This window comes from Epargyreus clarus, unplaced genomic scaffold (assembly GCF_041222505.1).
Source record: "Epargyreus clarus isolate Ecla_fem2 unplaced genomic scaffold, WU_Ecla_fem_2.2 ptg000022l, whole genome shotgun sequence".
Taxonomy (NCBI): domain Eukaryota; kingdom Metazoa; phylum Arthropoda; class Insecta; order Lepidoptera; family Hesperiidae; genus Epargyreus; species Epargyreus clarus.
Window position 1 is genome coordinate 2,892,431 of NW_027332229.1, and position 15,345 is coordinate 2,907,775.

General features: G+C 37.6%; 1 protein-coding gene across 1 annotated transcript; it reads right to left on the reverse strand.

The window, feature by feature from the left end:
- Nucleotides 1–430: 430 nt before the first annotated feature.
- Nucleotides 431–13,335, reverse strand: LOC140751357 (uncharacterized). The gene is made up of 12 exons (XM_073085262.1): nucleotides 12,913–13,335; nucleotides 12,274–12,489; nucleotides 11,446–11,656; nucleotides 9,822–10,011; nucleotides 8,471–9,397; nucleotides 7,771–7,939; nucleotides 7,139–7,288; nucleotides 4,268–4,748; nucleotides 3,722–3,854; nucleotides 2,804–2,918; nucleotides 1,675–1,842; nucleotides 431–1,174 (listed from the first exon to the last, which is right to left on the reverse strand). The coding sequence occupies exons 1-12, from the start codon at nucleotides 13,315–13,317 to the stop codon at nucleotides 1,073–1,075; spliced, it is 3,267 nt and encodes a 1,088-aa protein (XP_072941363.1). The 5' UTR covers nucleotides 13,318–13,335; the 3' UTR covers nucleotides 431–1,072.
- Nucleotides 13,336–15,345: the final 2,010 nt, after the last annotated feature.

The window sequence follows — 15,345 nt, forward strand, 5'->3', positions numbered from 1 at the left end:
TGAGCTTTTTTATAATATGTATATGAGTAGCAGACGAGCATGCACTCCACCTGATGGTACGTGTCTACTGCTGCCCATAGACATTTGTAATCAACCCCAGATAGGATTTGATATTCCTACCTGAGGTCGGCCACCTAGATATACCTAGCTAACGTCGGTCACAGGTGCGCTACTACCCCTGAGGATTAAGCTGGAACGCCTCTGAAAAATATGTCTCCCTTACCACACGTCAAACCAGAACACAGCAGCGGTCAACATTGCTTTTATAAGGCAGAAATAGGTGTGACGGTGGTGCCGCCGGAGTCGAACCACAAAGGCTTCTACTACCTTGAAACTGCACTGAGATCTTTTACTTCTAGAGTAAGTAAATTTATACACAATTGAGCTACTATTTCTTTAGATAGAATACAGGTTATGGAAACAAATAAAATATGCTTAATATTTAATAACAAATTAGACTAATATTTAACAATATCACCTACAACATTAACGATTACCTATCTTACTCAGTAAAGATCCCTAATCATTGTGTTTCTACCTGAAGAATCAATCGACAGTGGAGGATCGGTTCTTGCAAAGTCTTCAGTTTATTTTATTGGTGCTCTGGGCGGCCATTGTATTATAGAAAAGTCACTGGTCTTCCATGCCGCTCAGAAATTTAATCGACAAAGGAGTAAAGTAGAAGTCTTATGTAATTTCATCAGTAAAATATCAATTTTCTGATATGTATGTGATTCTTTGACCAGTATCGATTAGAATAATCGATATTTTTTGGTGTTAAATAGATTATTCAATTAATCGACCTCATATCGCCATTCAGTAGCCTTCTGTAGATCTTCCTATAGGGTGATGCAGTCCTGACAGCGGCCGTGCTCCGACAGTCTCAGTTCGGAGCTTGTATATATGCAACATGTTGAGAAAACTTCGATAGCGTGATTCAGAAACAACGCCATCTCTTGACGAGTTGCGGGAAGTCGCCACATTACCCCTGTTCAATATTACTTGTCACCTGCTGACGTCATCATGACGTCACTGTTCCATAGTCTATCCCGCTAGCCGAGTATTGGGACTTTTATAACAACGCTACATATTTCCTGAATAAGTCTTTGGTACTTTTGTCTTGTTCGGTTGATAATCTGTGGATATGGACCTCTCCTTCTGTTGTTATTAGTGCCTGGAATATAAAAAAAAAATAAGGTGACGTCATTTCTCAATTCTAGATCTAAACGTAGGCTTCCCATATTACTTAGAAAAACAAGTGTGGCCATAATAATCGTTGTGAATGATGGTAACTTCAGTATATTTGTGCCTATTAACAGTAGTGCTAAGCGCCGCTGTTCTGGTTTGAAGGGCCTGGTAAGGAAGACATACTTTTCGAAGGCGTACCAGCTTAATCCTCAGGGGTAGCGGCGCATCTGTGACCGACCTCAGGTAGGTATATCTAATCCTAACTGGTGTTGATTACAGATGTCCATGGGAGGCAGTAGTCACTTATCATCAAATGAAATGCATGCTGGTCTGCTATAGTCCACGCTAAACTGCTAGTCCGCTCTGAAGTTGTTGCGAGCAGGTGTAGTCATACAATTTACTATGGCGACACGATTCATTTCTATATTCAGAGCGGAATGTCAGTTTTACGCGGACTATAGTCCTGTATTATAAAAACAATCTTACCACAGAGTTAGATCTGCTAGAAGTGCTCTCTACAGCCGCGTTCTCTACTACGTTCTTCGCGTTAATGTCACTGTGCGTCAGTTCCCATGTGACAAAGGTACCGGTGGCGAGTAGGGCCAACACGCAGAAGGGATTCGTAGGTGACCATGTTAGAGATTTTACTGAGAACTGGAAAGAAGGGGAAAAATAGTTTAAAGAATTTAAACCCACGCTTTTATCAGTAATCTATAGTTAATTAAACTAAAAAGTAATAGTTGTTGCAATCTAGTAACTTTGCCATGAACTTTCTCTAGGCGTTCGAACACCGCCTCGTTAATCCTAATGATCCTGACAAGGACAATGGAACAAAATTATCAAAATTGTATATTGTCATCGGTTTTTGAGATGTGTTCAAAATTTTGAAATAAACTGGCCCTTCAAAGTGTGTAAAAATCGTGTTCAAAGATTCTGTTGCATACATACATACACACATAAATTTCAAGCCAATAAAAGCGTAGCCATACATTTATTTTAAAAGACGTTTTTAACATTTTATCTTATCTAACGATACGATTCAATGACACCCAAAACCATACGTATAATAAGGAATAATTCTATTTAATATTATTTAATTATTCATTTATTTAATATTTTATTATTGATGTGAAACATCTATAGCCGCACGTAAAACCGATTTCTGGCGTGGCGACGCATGCCGTGGCGACGCGTCGCCACGCTATACGATGGTATATATATACAGTCTATATGCAGTAGTGTGTACGGTGTGGCGACGCGTCGCCATGCGCAATCGAATTCAATAAATAGTCATCGTTATCTGGAAGAAAATCGTAATATTTTATTTTATCATTATGACATATTTAGTTCCTATCACAATATGTTCTTTTCTGCATATTACTTTAACAAAATAATGTCGATGTTTCACATCTGCCAGGCGTCCCGTGACGGCTCACATTTTTTTTATGCTTAGTTTTACCTTTTCATTATATCCATATAAGTGGAACAATTATACTAATTTAACATTACTACAGTACATAATTGTTAATGCGGGGGTAAGCTTAGAATTAAATGGACTACATGCTCGTCTGCTATTTAATTTTATAAAACAGCCAAAATCTTAAATAAAACTTACGTTAGAATGAAACCTAGATGCCGTCATCTCAGCTGTCGACTGTGCCGGTACGCTAGCGACAAACCTGCCCTTGTGGTCCGATTGGCATCTATCAACCGTCATTGGTGGTCCGTTGCTGAAAAAATATTTTCGAAATTTAGTATCTACGTATATATTTTTGAAGTAAGTAGAATATTATACAAGAATTAATTAAAAATAGTTTTCTCAGTCGGCGTTAAATTAGCAGTAAAAATTGGCCAAATGCGAGACGAACTCGCACAAGAATTTTTGCCAATTTTTTATTTTTATTTTTAGTACTTTTTATCCTAGCCATATGAGTAATATTGTGAAAGATTGAACTGTGTAAGTACCTATTACAACAAAATAAAAACTAATTTTATTTTGTGCTATTACGGTTAAATAGATAAAGCGAAAAATGCCGAAAAATTTTATTATTATAGGTACCTTTATTTATTTTTAATTTTTATACTATTATTTTTATTTATGGTTATGCTTAGCGGGCACCGTTATAAATAGTCTGTAAAAATTTCAAGTGTCTATGTTCAAGTGATAGAGCCACGTGAGACACGGACAGACAACTGAGGCCTAGTAATAGAGTTCCATTTTACCCTTTGGATACGGAACCATAAAAAACATGTTCCATACATGGTTATTTTTAAGTTATTTATTAAGAGATGGCGCCACGAGTATTCTGAATCACGCTATCGAAGTTTTCTCAACATCTTGCATATATACAAGCTCGGAACTGAGACTGTCGAAGCACGGCCGCTGTCCGGGCAGCATCACCTTGGGGAGACCTCCCTTTACCAAACGTCCAAAAAATCACCATAACAATAAAAATATGATATTTTGACTATAATTATAATATCGATCAAACTGTTATCAGTTTAAAAATAAATAAAATAAAACAGTTCTTACCGACAATCCAGCGTTAGAAGAACTCTAGCTTCGAGGATTGAACACATATTGATAGTGCCTGACTCTGTGGCCGCCAAGTAGTACGGTAGGTTGTTGTGTGTCACTTCCAGTCTTGTTATTGAGGACTTATCAGCTAGAACAATAAATAGAGTAGATAGGAGTAGCAGACGAGCATGCAATCCATCAGATGGTAAGTGGCTACTCCGTATGGTCATCAGTATAACCCCAGATAAGATTAATTTCCTACTTTCGGTCGGCCACAGATGCACCGCTACCCCTGAGGAATAAGCTGGAATGCCTTGGATGCTCTATTTCTGCCTAATAACAGCAATGTTAAGTGTTGCTGTGTTATGGGTTGACGAGCGTGGTAAGGGAGACATGTATTTCTCAGACGTTCCAGCTTAGTCATCTGGGGTAGCGGCGCATACGGCCAATCTCAGGAATTTAATATTTTCTGGGGTTGATTACAGATGTCCATGTGCGGCAGTAGTAGTATCAGGTGGACTGTATGCTTTCTACTTCTTTATAATAAAAATGGCAACTTACACGCAACACAAAGTCGATCAACTTTGAAGTCCCGTAAATTCCGCTTGCAACATAAAACTTCCCCATTGTTCATAGCTATCAAATAATTATCATCTTTATTCAACCTCAACACTTTCAGGTGATTGCAAATAATCACACTATCCCACTCATTCACATTTCTACCAATTGGTAGATTCTTCCTCGGACTGGCAACACTGTTTGACCTGTCAAGATTTTTCAAAATGGCCGACTTCGGGCGGGTAATTTCCTTTCTGCGTTCGATCCTTTCCTGCTTTCTATTCGAAAGTCTTCGTTTCGCTGCGTTCAGATTGAAATTGCTGTTGTTAATTGGGGTGTCTAAATGGTCAGAAAGATGTACAGATTGTTTTTTTTCTAGTCTTATATTCGACCAAAAGGCCTTCCCAATGTCACGGGTAGTTGTGGACTTTTCTTGATTTATTGACCATATCGTTAATATTCCTAACTTTTGCAACGTACATATCTGAAAAAGAATAGAAAATTTAACTCAAAAACACGCCAAAAGTATGTTTTTGCTAATTAATTCATTTTTTGTTTCACTAATTTCTCATTTATTGCAGACTTAACTTAACACGTTAGCTGCGGAACGCGGCTTAAAACACCTCGTCCATGTCTGGTCGTTATAGCGGTAAGAAAAAACTTTAACTTCTCTGTGGTGCGAGAGGCATAACTTCCGTCTGGTTCAGTGTAGGAGAGTGATAACTATATGTTTGTGATGTGCTACTGATTCCTAGTTCTATGGTACACCAACCTAATGTCGGGTTTGTTAGACCTCGTACCGCACTGAACAAATAATAATGCTAACACAGTGCGGAACGAGGTTGCGAACGCCTCGTTTCCCCACGCACCTCGTACCGCACCCCACGCTAGCTTCACGTGGTTAGTGTTGTGCAACGCAGTCGAGGCTGCGTAGCGACGAAGTAGGACCGCTGTCTTTATGTTGAAAATTATCATGTCGAAACGTTGCCGAAAAAAGTTGATCATGGAGGAAGATGAAGAAAAACCGGTTGAAAAATCTGAGCCAGAATCAGAATACAGGAAGATATTTCAAAAACAGGTAAGTCACAAATATACTCTATCTAGGTGAAAGTCCAGTAGTGAGACTTGGCAGGCTAGGCGTATATCCGTATAGTAAGAAATTACATTATAGATAATTACGTTTCCTGTTATGGTTCAAACAAAAGTTAAGTAGCTACATTATTGATATAGGAAACGTAGGCAAAATCGTTACCGAGTATTCCGATTACTCTTTACTCTAATCTACTCGCTCCTACTTTTCAGAATCCACTGCAAAGAAAGCACATCATCTCGATAAGGGTCCAAAGAAGAAGAGATGTGTCGGATGCTACGAAAAACTCCGCACATTCTTGACATGTCGTGAGGCAGACAAAAAAACCAAAAAAAAAATCTCACGGAATGCACTGTTTGCAAAAAACCTTATTGTCTGAAATGTTTCAATGAAAAACATCCATAACTTTTCCCCTTTTTGTATTCATGCTGTCCATAACGTTGATAAATAAAAACAATAAAATAAAATCGATATTTATTTTCCCATCACTAAATTATATGGAAACCTGCCATTTTTCAGTGCGGTCCGAGGTGCATTAGACCCACATTTTATTTTACCCATAGAATCTAAAGTAACGAATTTAACCAAGGGCGGCGGCAGTTTTAGGTTAATCAACTCATTGTTAATAATAATCAAGACAAAAGCCGTCGATTTTGTCTTATTTGGCGCCAAAAAAAGGATTTTAGTCTCCTTCGGGCGGTGGGATTTAACACGCCTCGTGCCGCCACAATGTCGGATATAAGACGAGGTTTAAAACAACTCGTAACGCAGTAATGGAAAGTACAGAAAAATCTGTGCCGCAGGGAACGTGTTAACCAAAAGATACAGTAAATGTTAGACAGCTCGCCGCATAAGGAGTGGCTAGAACTATGGGCTAGAAGCATAAAATTTTGTTAAAAATTAGAAAAGTTTTAAAGGACTTATATAAGGATAAGGATAGCAGTGATAGCCTAGCGGTTAATAAACTCGGCCTGTCGATCGAGAGGTCCGAGGTTCAAATCCCAGGCAACTCTGATTTTTCAAAGTTATGTGTGTATTAGAAATTAATTATCACTTGCTAAACCGTGAAGCAGTGATAGCCTAGTGGTTAAGGAATACGGCCTTTCGATCGAGGGGTCCGAGGTTCAAATCCCAGGCACGCACCTCTGATTTTCAAATTTATGTGCGTATTAGGAATTAATTATCACTTGCTTAAACGGTGAAGGAAAACATCGTGAGGAAACCTGCATACCTGAGAGATTTATAAAAAAAAAAAAAAAAATCTTAAAGGTATGTGAAGTCTACCAATACGCACTTGGCCAGCGCGGTGGACTATGGCCTAATCCTTCTCATTCCGAGAGGAGACCCGTGCCCAGCAGTGGGACAGTAATGGGTTGATGATGATGATGAAACCGTGAAGGAAAACATCGTGAGGAAACCTGCAAACATGAGATATTTATAAAAAAAAATCTCAAATGTATGTAAAGTCTACCAATACGCATTTGGCCAGCGCGGTGGACTATGGCCTAATCCTTCTCATTCTGAGAGGAGACCCGTGCCCAGCAGTGGAACAGTAATGGGTTGATGATGATGATGATGATGATGAAGTATATGAGGAAAGCTTAATTATTATGTAAATCTAAATCTATCTATCTGCACTATTTATAACATAGATAGAGATATATTGGTAGATGTATCGACATTCAAAAAGTGCTCAGTAAAGAACCCGTTTTGAATTAAAAAATATTTATTTGGTTTGAATAAATAACTAAATCTGCTTTATTATATTGAAAATCTAAACCTACCTGCCCGACAATCTTCTGCCCACAATCCTGGCTCATTTCCCTCGTATCACCAACAAACTCCAACCCCACTATACTATCCGCTGAGTCCTTGCTGTGCATGTTGACAGCACTGCTCGTATATGACGACACTTGCATTGCACATAACGGTTTCTGTAACGTAAAATTACACAAAAAACACAATTACAATTATTTTATTGGTTGTATGTATGTATAGTCCGCGTAAAACTGCTAGTCCGCTCTGAATATAGAAATGAATCGCGTCGCCATAGGAAAATTGTATGACTACATCTGCTCGCAACAACTTCACAGCGGACTAACAGATTGGCGCGGACCATACGTGGGTATGTAATGGAATCTTTGAACGAGATTTTTACCCATTTTTACCAATCAGATATTTTTTTTAACAATTATCAAGAACCGATGACCATACACAATCTTAATATTTTGTTATTCTTCTTATCAGGATAGTCAGGATTAACGATTTTCCTTGCACGATATTGACGTGAATTTTAGATTTATTACAGCACAGACTTAAATTTCCAAAAAATCTACTTATGTACACAAGAAATATAAACGCATCCAAAAACCGACACAAATGAACATTTCAATATAAAAATTAAATACAAAATTACCTCTTCACAGCTGACATGGCTATTTCTCAAATTCCATTCTCTGTCAATTTCTATCTGTGACATTCGAGACGTATCTATTTCTACCAATTTGGTACCATTTTCATCTACTGAGCTGGCAACATCGTTCCGCCAAGATGGCTCCTCGGATAAGTCCCACAAATGCAATGTCCTGAAAATAATAAATGTCCATGTATGTATATATTTTTTTATAATAAGGGAACAGCAGATGAGAATGCAGTCCATCTGATGGTAAGTGGCTACTGCTACCGATAGACATCTGTAATCAACACCAGATAGGATTAGATTCCTACCTGAGGTCGACCACAGATGCGCCGCTACTCCTGAGGACTGAGCTGGAACGCCTCCGAAAAGTATGTCTCCCTTACCACACCCTTCAAACCAGAACACAGCAGCGCTTAACACTGTTGTTATTAGGCAGATATAGGTGGCGGTCGTGTCGCTGGAGTCGAACCACAGAGGGTTCTACCACCTTCCATTATATGAGGCATTTTAGTCTTGCAGAGAAGCAATGCAACTGTGGACGACCTTATAGGGCTCCCATCATATCTGGGATTGATTACAGATGTCCATAGGGCAGTGAATTACTATCAAGTGGACTGCATGCTCATTTAAAACATATTTTTCTTTAAAAGGACTCATGGTAATTGTACTGATTTTATAATAAAACAATGATTCTTACCCATCTTGCAGACCAGCTACAAAAATACCATTAGTGTTGCCTCTATATCTCCCAATTACCACATTATCTGTTGCTTTAAGGACTTTTAGGGGTTCGCATCTGGCAACACTGGTGTCCCATAGACAAATAACGCATTTTATCGTGTCACTTTGTTGTTTCTTATGGAATGTCATTATCAAATTGTCTTTTGTTTCGGATATAGCAACACCGATGGTTTTAGTATATTTCAAGTAAATTAACTTCTCATCTGTTATATTCTTAGTAGATATATTCAAATAACCTCTACTAAATGGTAATTTTGATGTTTTGACTAAATTCAAAGTTTCACTACTACCCGCGTTTAGATTTAATATACTACTTATAATACCCTCAGATTTCTTTAGAAACTTTCTAAGTTTATTTACATTGAATTCCTTATTTTTAAGTTTTGTTGTATACATTTCCTCTGGAAAAGCATGGCTACCAGCGCCATCTTTCTGTTCTAGAAATAGCTTTAATGGATTCATTTTGTATTCTTCATTTTCAGCCATTTTGCTATTATTAACATCAGGATCTATTAAAAAATTAAATTTCCCTTCAAAATCATCTTCTCTGACACACTTGCTAACATTGTCATCATCAAAAATAATATTTTTGGAAAATTCCACCGGAAATTGCGTCCATTTATTATCGTTAAAAATCTCATCCGTCTGTATTTCCACAGTGTTACCATCCTCAAACGTTTGCACCGCTGTTTGGGTATAATTTTTCCTACCAAATGTCGCCATATACAAGTCGTATGGAATCGGTTTCATTTCGAAGAGCGAGTACGATATTTCGTGTAGTGTTACCATGCTCAATATATCTCTGGCGCGTTGTTTTAATCTTTCGAAAACTTTTCTTTTGCGTTTATTCTCTTTTGATTTTGTAAAATCTATGAAAAGTGGTCTGAAAATTAAAATGTAAAATTGTTAATACATATTTTATTACTTCCTTTAACGGTGAAGAATATTGCGAAAAAAATCTACACCTAGTTCTTTAAAAACGTTCTCAAAGGTATGTAAAGTCTAAGGATTCACATTTGGTCAAGACGCTGGACTATGGCTTACACTCTAAGCGAAGACCCGTGCCCAACTGCCAACAGTGGGACAGAATCAGATCTAAAGTCAGTCACAGCGCCGCTACCCCTAATGACTAAGCTGGAACGCCTCGGAAAAGTACGTCTCCGTTACCACACCCTACAAACCAGAACACAGCAGCGCTTAACACTGCTGTTATTAAGCAAGAATAGGTGTGGCGGTGGTGCCGCCGGCGTTTAACCAACACATTCAAGTTCTACCAGCTTCAAAGCAATCCATCGTAAATCTCTCACCTATCCAGCACCTCAGTATGCACGATCCTCATGCTGGATACCGTGCTGGAGCTCGACATCTCCTGGAACCCCTCGTCAGTGAGAGAGGCCTTCTTGTCCTCAGTAGCCTCAGACACCTCAGCCCCTTCAAGAATGAAGTCCATGACTGGCTTCCTCGCCGAACGTTGGGACTCCCGAAGCTCGAAGTTACCTGAGAGGTAGAGAATTAACCAAGTGTGATTTTCATATTTTACCACGCTTTTATTAGCTTGACCTGTATGTATTAATTTTTAACATTTAAGTATCAAGAACCGATGACAATACACGATTTTAATAATTTTATTCCGCTCCTCATCAGTCGCAGGATTAACGATTTTCTTTGTGCGAATTTGTGAGTTTTTCGTTTTTAACTATAATTATTAGTATAGCAGCCATAGAACTGAATGAATTGTGAAAATTTGAACTGTCTACCTATTACGGTTCAATAGATAAAACGAAAAACGCCGAAAAATTGCTGTTTCTTGTATGACGACCCCTATTTATTTTCAAGTAACTTTAATCGAATTTTAAGTATTTCATTGGATTTAGTTTGGTTTTGTATTTTATTTAATTTGTAATTATTTTAAAGGACAATGCCCATGAAAGTATGGACCGCCGTCCAGAGTTGCATCAAATTGAAACTTGTTGTGGACGATGTTTAATTAAGCAAATACTACTACCAATACTTATATTTTAGATCAGCACCCGGGTTCTGAAGTTATTTACCGAAATGTTACATAACCTCAAAATCGAAAATATCCGACGATAGATTGATGGTCGGTTTTAACTGATAGTAGGTACCTATAATGTAGTTCGATTAACATATATCCATTTACTTTTAAAGGTAGTAGGTAAAAAAACCTAAAATAATCCTAAAAACCTAAAATAATGAATTCCGAGTATAAAATATCGCCATTTTAATTTTTAAGAACAACAATCAACATTTCGTCTTATTTTATCTTAAATGGAACCCCCTTGTTCAAAGAAACTATTCTGATCGACAAACTATGTAAAAAAATCAAAAAATAATTTTAATATTACTTTCATTTTGATGCACGAGAAAAATCATTAATCAAAACACTAATAGATCTTATTGAATTCCGAGTATAAAATTCCGCCATTTTAATTTTTAAGAACAACAATCAACATTTCGTCTTATTTTATTTTAAATGGAATCCCCTGTTCAAAGAAACTATTCTGATCGACAAATTATGTTAAAAAAATAATTTTAATATTACTTTCATTTTGACGCATGAGAAAAATCAGTACCAAGAATGGGCATTCTCCTTTAATAATATATAATCATATCGGAAAATTGTAACGGGTTGAGGTATTAGGTGAAGTACACTAACGCATTAGGCAACCCTGTGATGTTAGATGTAAGATATGAGTAAATAAATAAATAAAAAATAAATAATTTTAGGTATTTGTTGTTATAGCGGCCACCGTTATACATACACTGTAAAAACTTCAAGGGTGTATCTATTACCGTTCAAAGGACAGAGCCCTATGACAGACGGGCTGACAACGGAGTCGTCTTAGTAATAGGGTTCCGTTCCCCAACGGTAACATACAATCGCCTATCTATTTTAAATAGACATGTTACCTGAATCCAACATTTTTTCTTCATCTTTTACTTCCTTCGATGTCACTTCTTCATCAGGTTTAATCTCAAGCTCATCTTCTCCACTAGCTTCTCCAGATTGTGTAGATGCATTACTATGATCTTCACTGTGATACGATTCAAAATCAGACTCATAACTTTCAAAATCATCTTCATAACTGACTTCATCTTCGCTTGATTTGTTAGTTTCTTTCTGAAAATGAAATGTCAATCTAATAAGTGATAAAAGAAGATTCGATCGGGAAGGTATCACTATATTTGACATTTGTAGCGTGAAGTAGGTCTGTTTTTCGGCGGGATTATGTGGATTCCAGCTGAATTATAGAGGCGACTTATGCCACAAGTGTAACAACGTACTTATGATTTGTTTCAGGTAGAAACTGTTCTATTTGTTGTTGGTTACAGACGCCTATGGATGACAGTTACAATCAATTACAATCAGGTGGACTGCATGCTCGCTACTAAGATGGTGAACTACAAGCATACGCACAAGCAATCACTGTATAAACATCAGTACTTTGGTGACGGGAGATCTCTTAATGCCTGAGTAGCGATTGTGCCGGTAGTCTAACAGAGCTTATATATATGCAACATGATGAGAAAATTTTGATAGCATGATTCAGAAACATACCCATATATTGACGAGTTGCGGGAGAAACCTGGATTCAACTGAGAAGATGACTAGTAAATTCTTGTGGAATGTTCATCTACTACATCTATGAATATAGCTTAATAATCATCATCATCAATCAATCAATCATCAATGTAGCTTGTATGTCTAACAGAGAAATTATAAGGGTTGATACTGACCACAGCTACCTTCATTTCCTTCGGCTTCTCATCCAAATCGACAAAGAAGGCCTTGGGCTTCGCAGCGAGCTTCCTCGATAGGTCTTGCATGGCCGCGTTGTTGTCTATCACCTCTGGAGTCAGAATCTTCACCTCATCTTCTTCCAAGGTCCTCGTTTTTGTTCTCTGTCTGGCCGGTAATGGCTCTTTGGGGACGTTCTTGCTAGTACTTGCTGACTGAAAAGGATTTAATTACTAGGTACGTAAGATACTTAGGATTAAAGAACTAGAAACAAGGATTCCTTAGGAATTAAAATTTTATTTTTAGCTTCGATAATTTGGCAACTGCATCGATACTACATTACGCTTTAGCATGTAGCAGTCCATCTACAAACGATTGTAAGTGATACTGCCATCTGCAAACAGCGAAGCAGTCCATCTGCAGACTATTGTAAGTGATACTGCCATCCATTGACATCTATTATCAACCCCAGATAAAATAAGAGTTCTGCCTGAGGTGGGCTACAAATGGGCCACTGCCCCTAAGGATTAAGCTGGAACGCATCGGAAATGTATGTCTCCTTTACCACACCCTTCAAACCACACCACGGTAGCGCTGAACACTGCTGTTATCAGGCAGAAAAATGTGTTTCAACTTACCTGCTTTCTTTCCTCTACACTTGCTCTCGGACTCTCTTTCTCTTCCAAATTAAGCCGTCTCTTCACGACAGGCGAACTAACCGTAACATTAGTCAAAACTAATCGTTTCGTATTTCTTTGCGTCGGAGTTTTGGTAGCCATTTTAATTTGACTTTTCGACTTCTGACTTGACGACGGTGACAAAAATTCTTTCATAGGAGATTCATTGTTTCGTGACGTCGTAATCTTCTTTGGTATCTTCTTAGCGTAAATGTCAGCAGTGGAGGACTTCTGGAGAAAGGTCCGTGGAGTGGAAACGGTGTATGCATTCCTTTTTAGTCTTTCATCTTTATCTGTACTTGAAAGATCATCTCGAGTTTGTTTTTTTGATCTAACTTTAACCTCGGGTTTTTTTGTAGACTGCATTTTTTGTGTATTTTTCAGTTCTCTGAAATATAATTATATTATTATTAAATTTAAATATGGATATTTCTATGCAATTTCTACTATACAAACTTATTATAAGTGTAGGGAAAATTAAAAAATAAGTTTTATTTTAACAATTAATGTAAAAAAATTATATTTACGCTAATAAAATTATTTAGAGGATAAATATCTAAACCAAACCCCAAATAATGTAAATAAGAAAATATTAAAAAATATCTCCTAAGGGCAATATTTCATATTATTTGCCCGCTAGTAACTCATCTTTAGGTAATACATCTATTGTCCCTGTAGTTCCGGGACCAGAATAGGGCTACGGTATCCCCTGCCTGTCGTAAGAGGCGACTAAAAGGGGCCTTCCGGGGTTGCGGGCGGCAAGAGTGGGAGCTCGAACCGTCCAGTATGCTACCCCGGGAAGGACGGCGGTATGTGTGGTCGCATACCGTCGTAATCACCAGATGTTGCGGGAGGAGCGAACGCTCCCCTAGGGCAGAGCCCGATTCGGGCATCGCGCTTGGAGGACTCCGGTTGTGTTCCGTTGGAGATCCCGGAGTTCTCCAACAAGCGCCGAGGACGGCCACCGGGGGGGTTTTAGTGCGGTAAAAATCCCACATAACCCGACGTCGCTCCCACGTCGTCGGGTACCTTTTGAAGGCTTCCCCCTCGAAAAGAAAAAAAAAAAAAAAAAAAGGTAATACATCTATGCCTAAGGGGATACAAACTTGTAATTTGTGGTCTTCAAAACAGGTGAACCTACTTACGAGACATTTATTGAAAGTTAGTGATTATCTAGAAAATGAATTAGACTAATTTTTATCCAAAAACTCTAGACTTTTAGAACGAAAACAGACGTAAGATCGTAATAATGATAAATAGGTCAATAAGACATAACATAAATATAGTATGTGTTATATAGTATGTATATAGTATGTATAAAAAAACAGAATTATATTTAAGAAACTCACTTTTGCGTGCTTTCATAAAAATGATAAAATAAATAGGCTATATTTTTATTTGCTTACCTACTAACATTATTACAAAAAATATTTTGTAATTATAAAAAACATGTCTTACCTTGTCACTAGAATACAACTTACTGCTAAAATCAATACTTATAACCTTCAATACTCCTATAATTCACATGATAATTGTAAAAAATAATATATTTTTCAAAGTAAATGCATAGTTTCGTGTGAACCTACATGACTCGTAGTCATGGTAACGGGTGTCAAACATGGTGGATTTGCGCGTAGACCTATAATAACATTGTACAATACTTTTTATTGTACAATAAGATTGAAAGACGCTCTGACTCCAAAGGATTTTACTCGCTCAAACTTACGCATTGCGCAATTTTCAATATTCTTATTTTACTATGATACTATTCTCAGATTGAACACGAAAACGTTGTGTAGTTTATATTATTGTGCAATATAATTGCTCGTTTGGCGTTAGAGAGCCGTTCAATCTTAATGTACAATATTATTGTAGGTCTAGGGGCTGCTAACGACGTAAAGTGTACAGATGAAATTAAAATGACTAATTTGGGGGTCAATATAGTGTAATCAGGTATATTTAGTAGGTCTTATTCAATGGCAGACGAGCGTACAGTCCACCTGATGGTAAGTGGCTACTGTCGCCCATGGTCAACAACAGCGCTTAACACTGCTGTTATAACAGAAATAGGTGTGGCGGTGGTGCCAATAAAATCGAACTACAAAGGGTTCTATCTGTGGCCGACACAGGTTAGAATCTAATGCTATCTGGTGTTGATCTGCATGCTCCCGTTACTCCCACAGATCTTTATTTTAGGTTACTCCTATATCATAAAAAAACATGACCCTTCTTCCGTTATCACACCACATTGACCCCTCTATATGGTCGTTATTTTAACCTTTTATCTTTATGAATCAGCATGACAGGACGGAAATAAAATGGTATTTATCGCAGGATAAGGTCTCATTAACATAGCCTTGGTTTGTCATATCAAATAACATGTAAGAGTGCAAC

What these genes read in the sequence shown, in the direction of transcription:
- LOC140751357 (XM_073085262.1), bottom strand. Translation starts at nt 13,317, where the DNA reads ATGCAGTCTACAAAAAAACCCGAGGTTAAAGTTAGATCAAAAAAACAA. An exon ending in GTGTAGAGGAAAGAAAGCAG is followed by an intron (nt 12,490 to 12,912) that starts GTAAGTTGAAAC and finishes AATCCTTTTCAG; the next exon opens with TCAGCAAGTACTAGCAAGAA. An exon ending in CTTCTAACGCTGGATTGTCG is followed by an intron (nt 2,919 to 3,721) that starts GTAAGAACTGTT and finishes ATATTTTTTCAG; the next exon opens with CAACGGACCACCAATGACGG.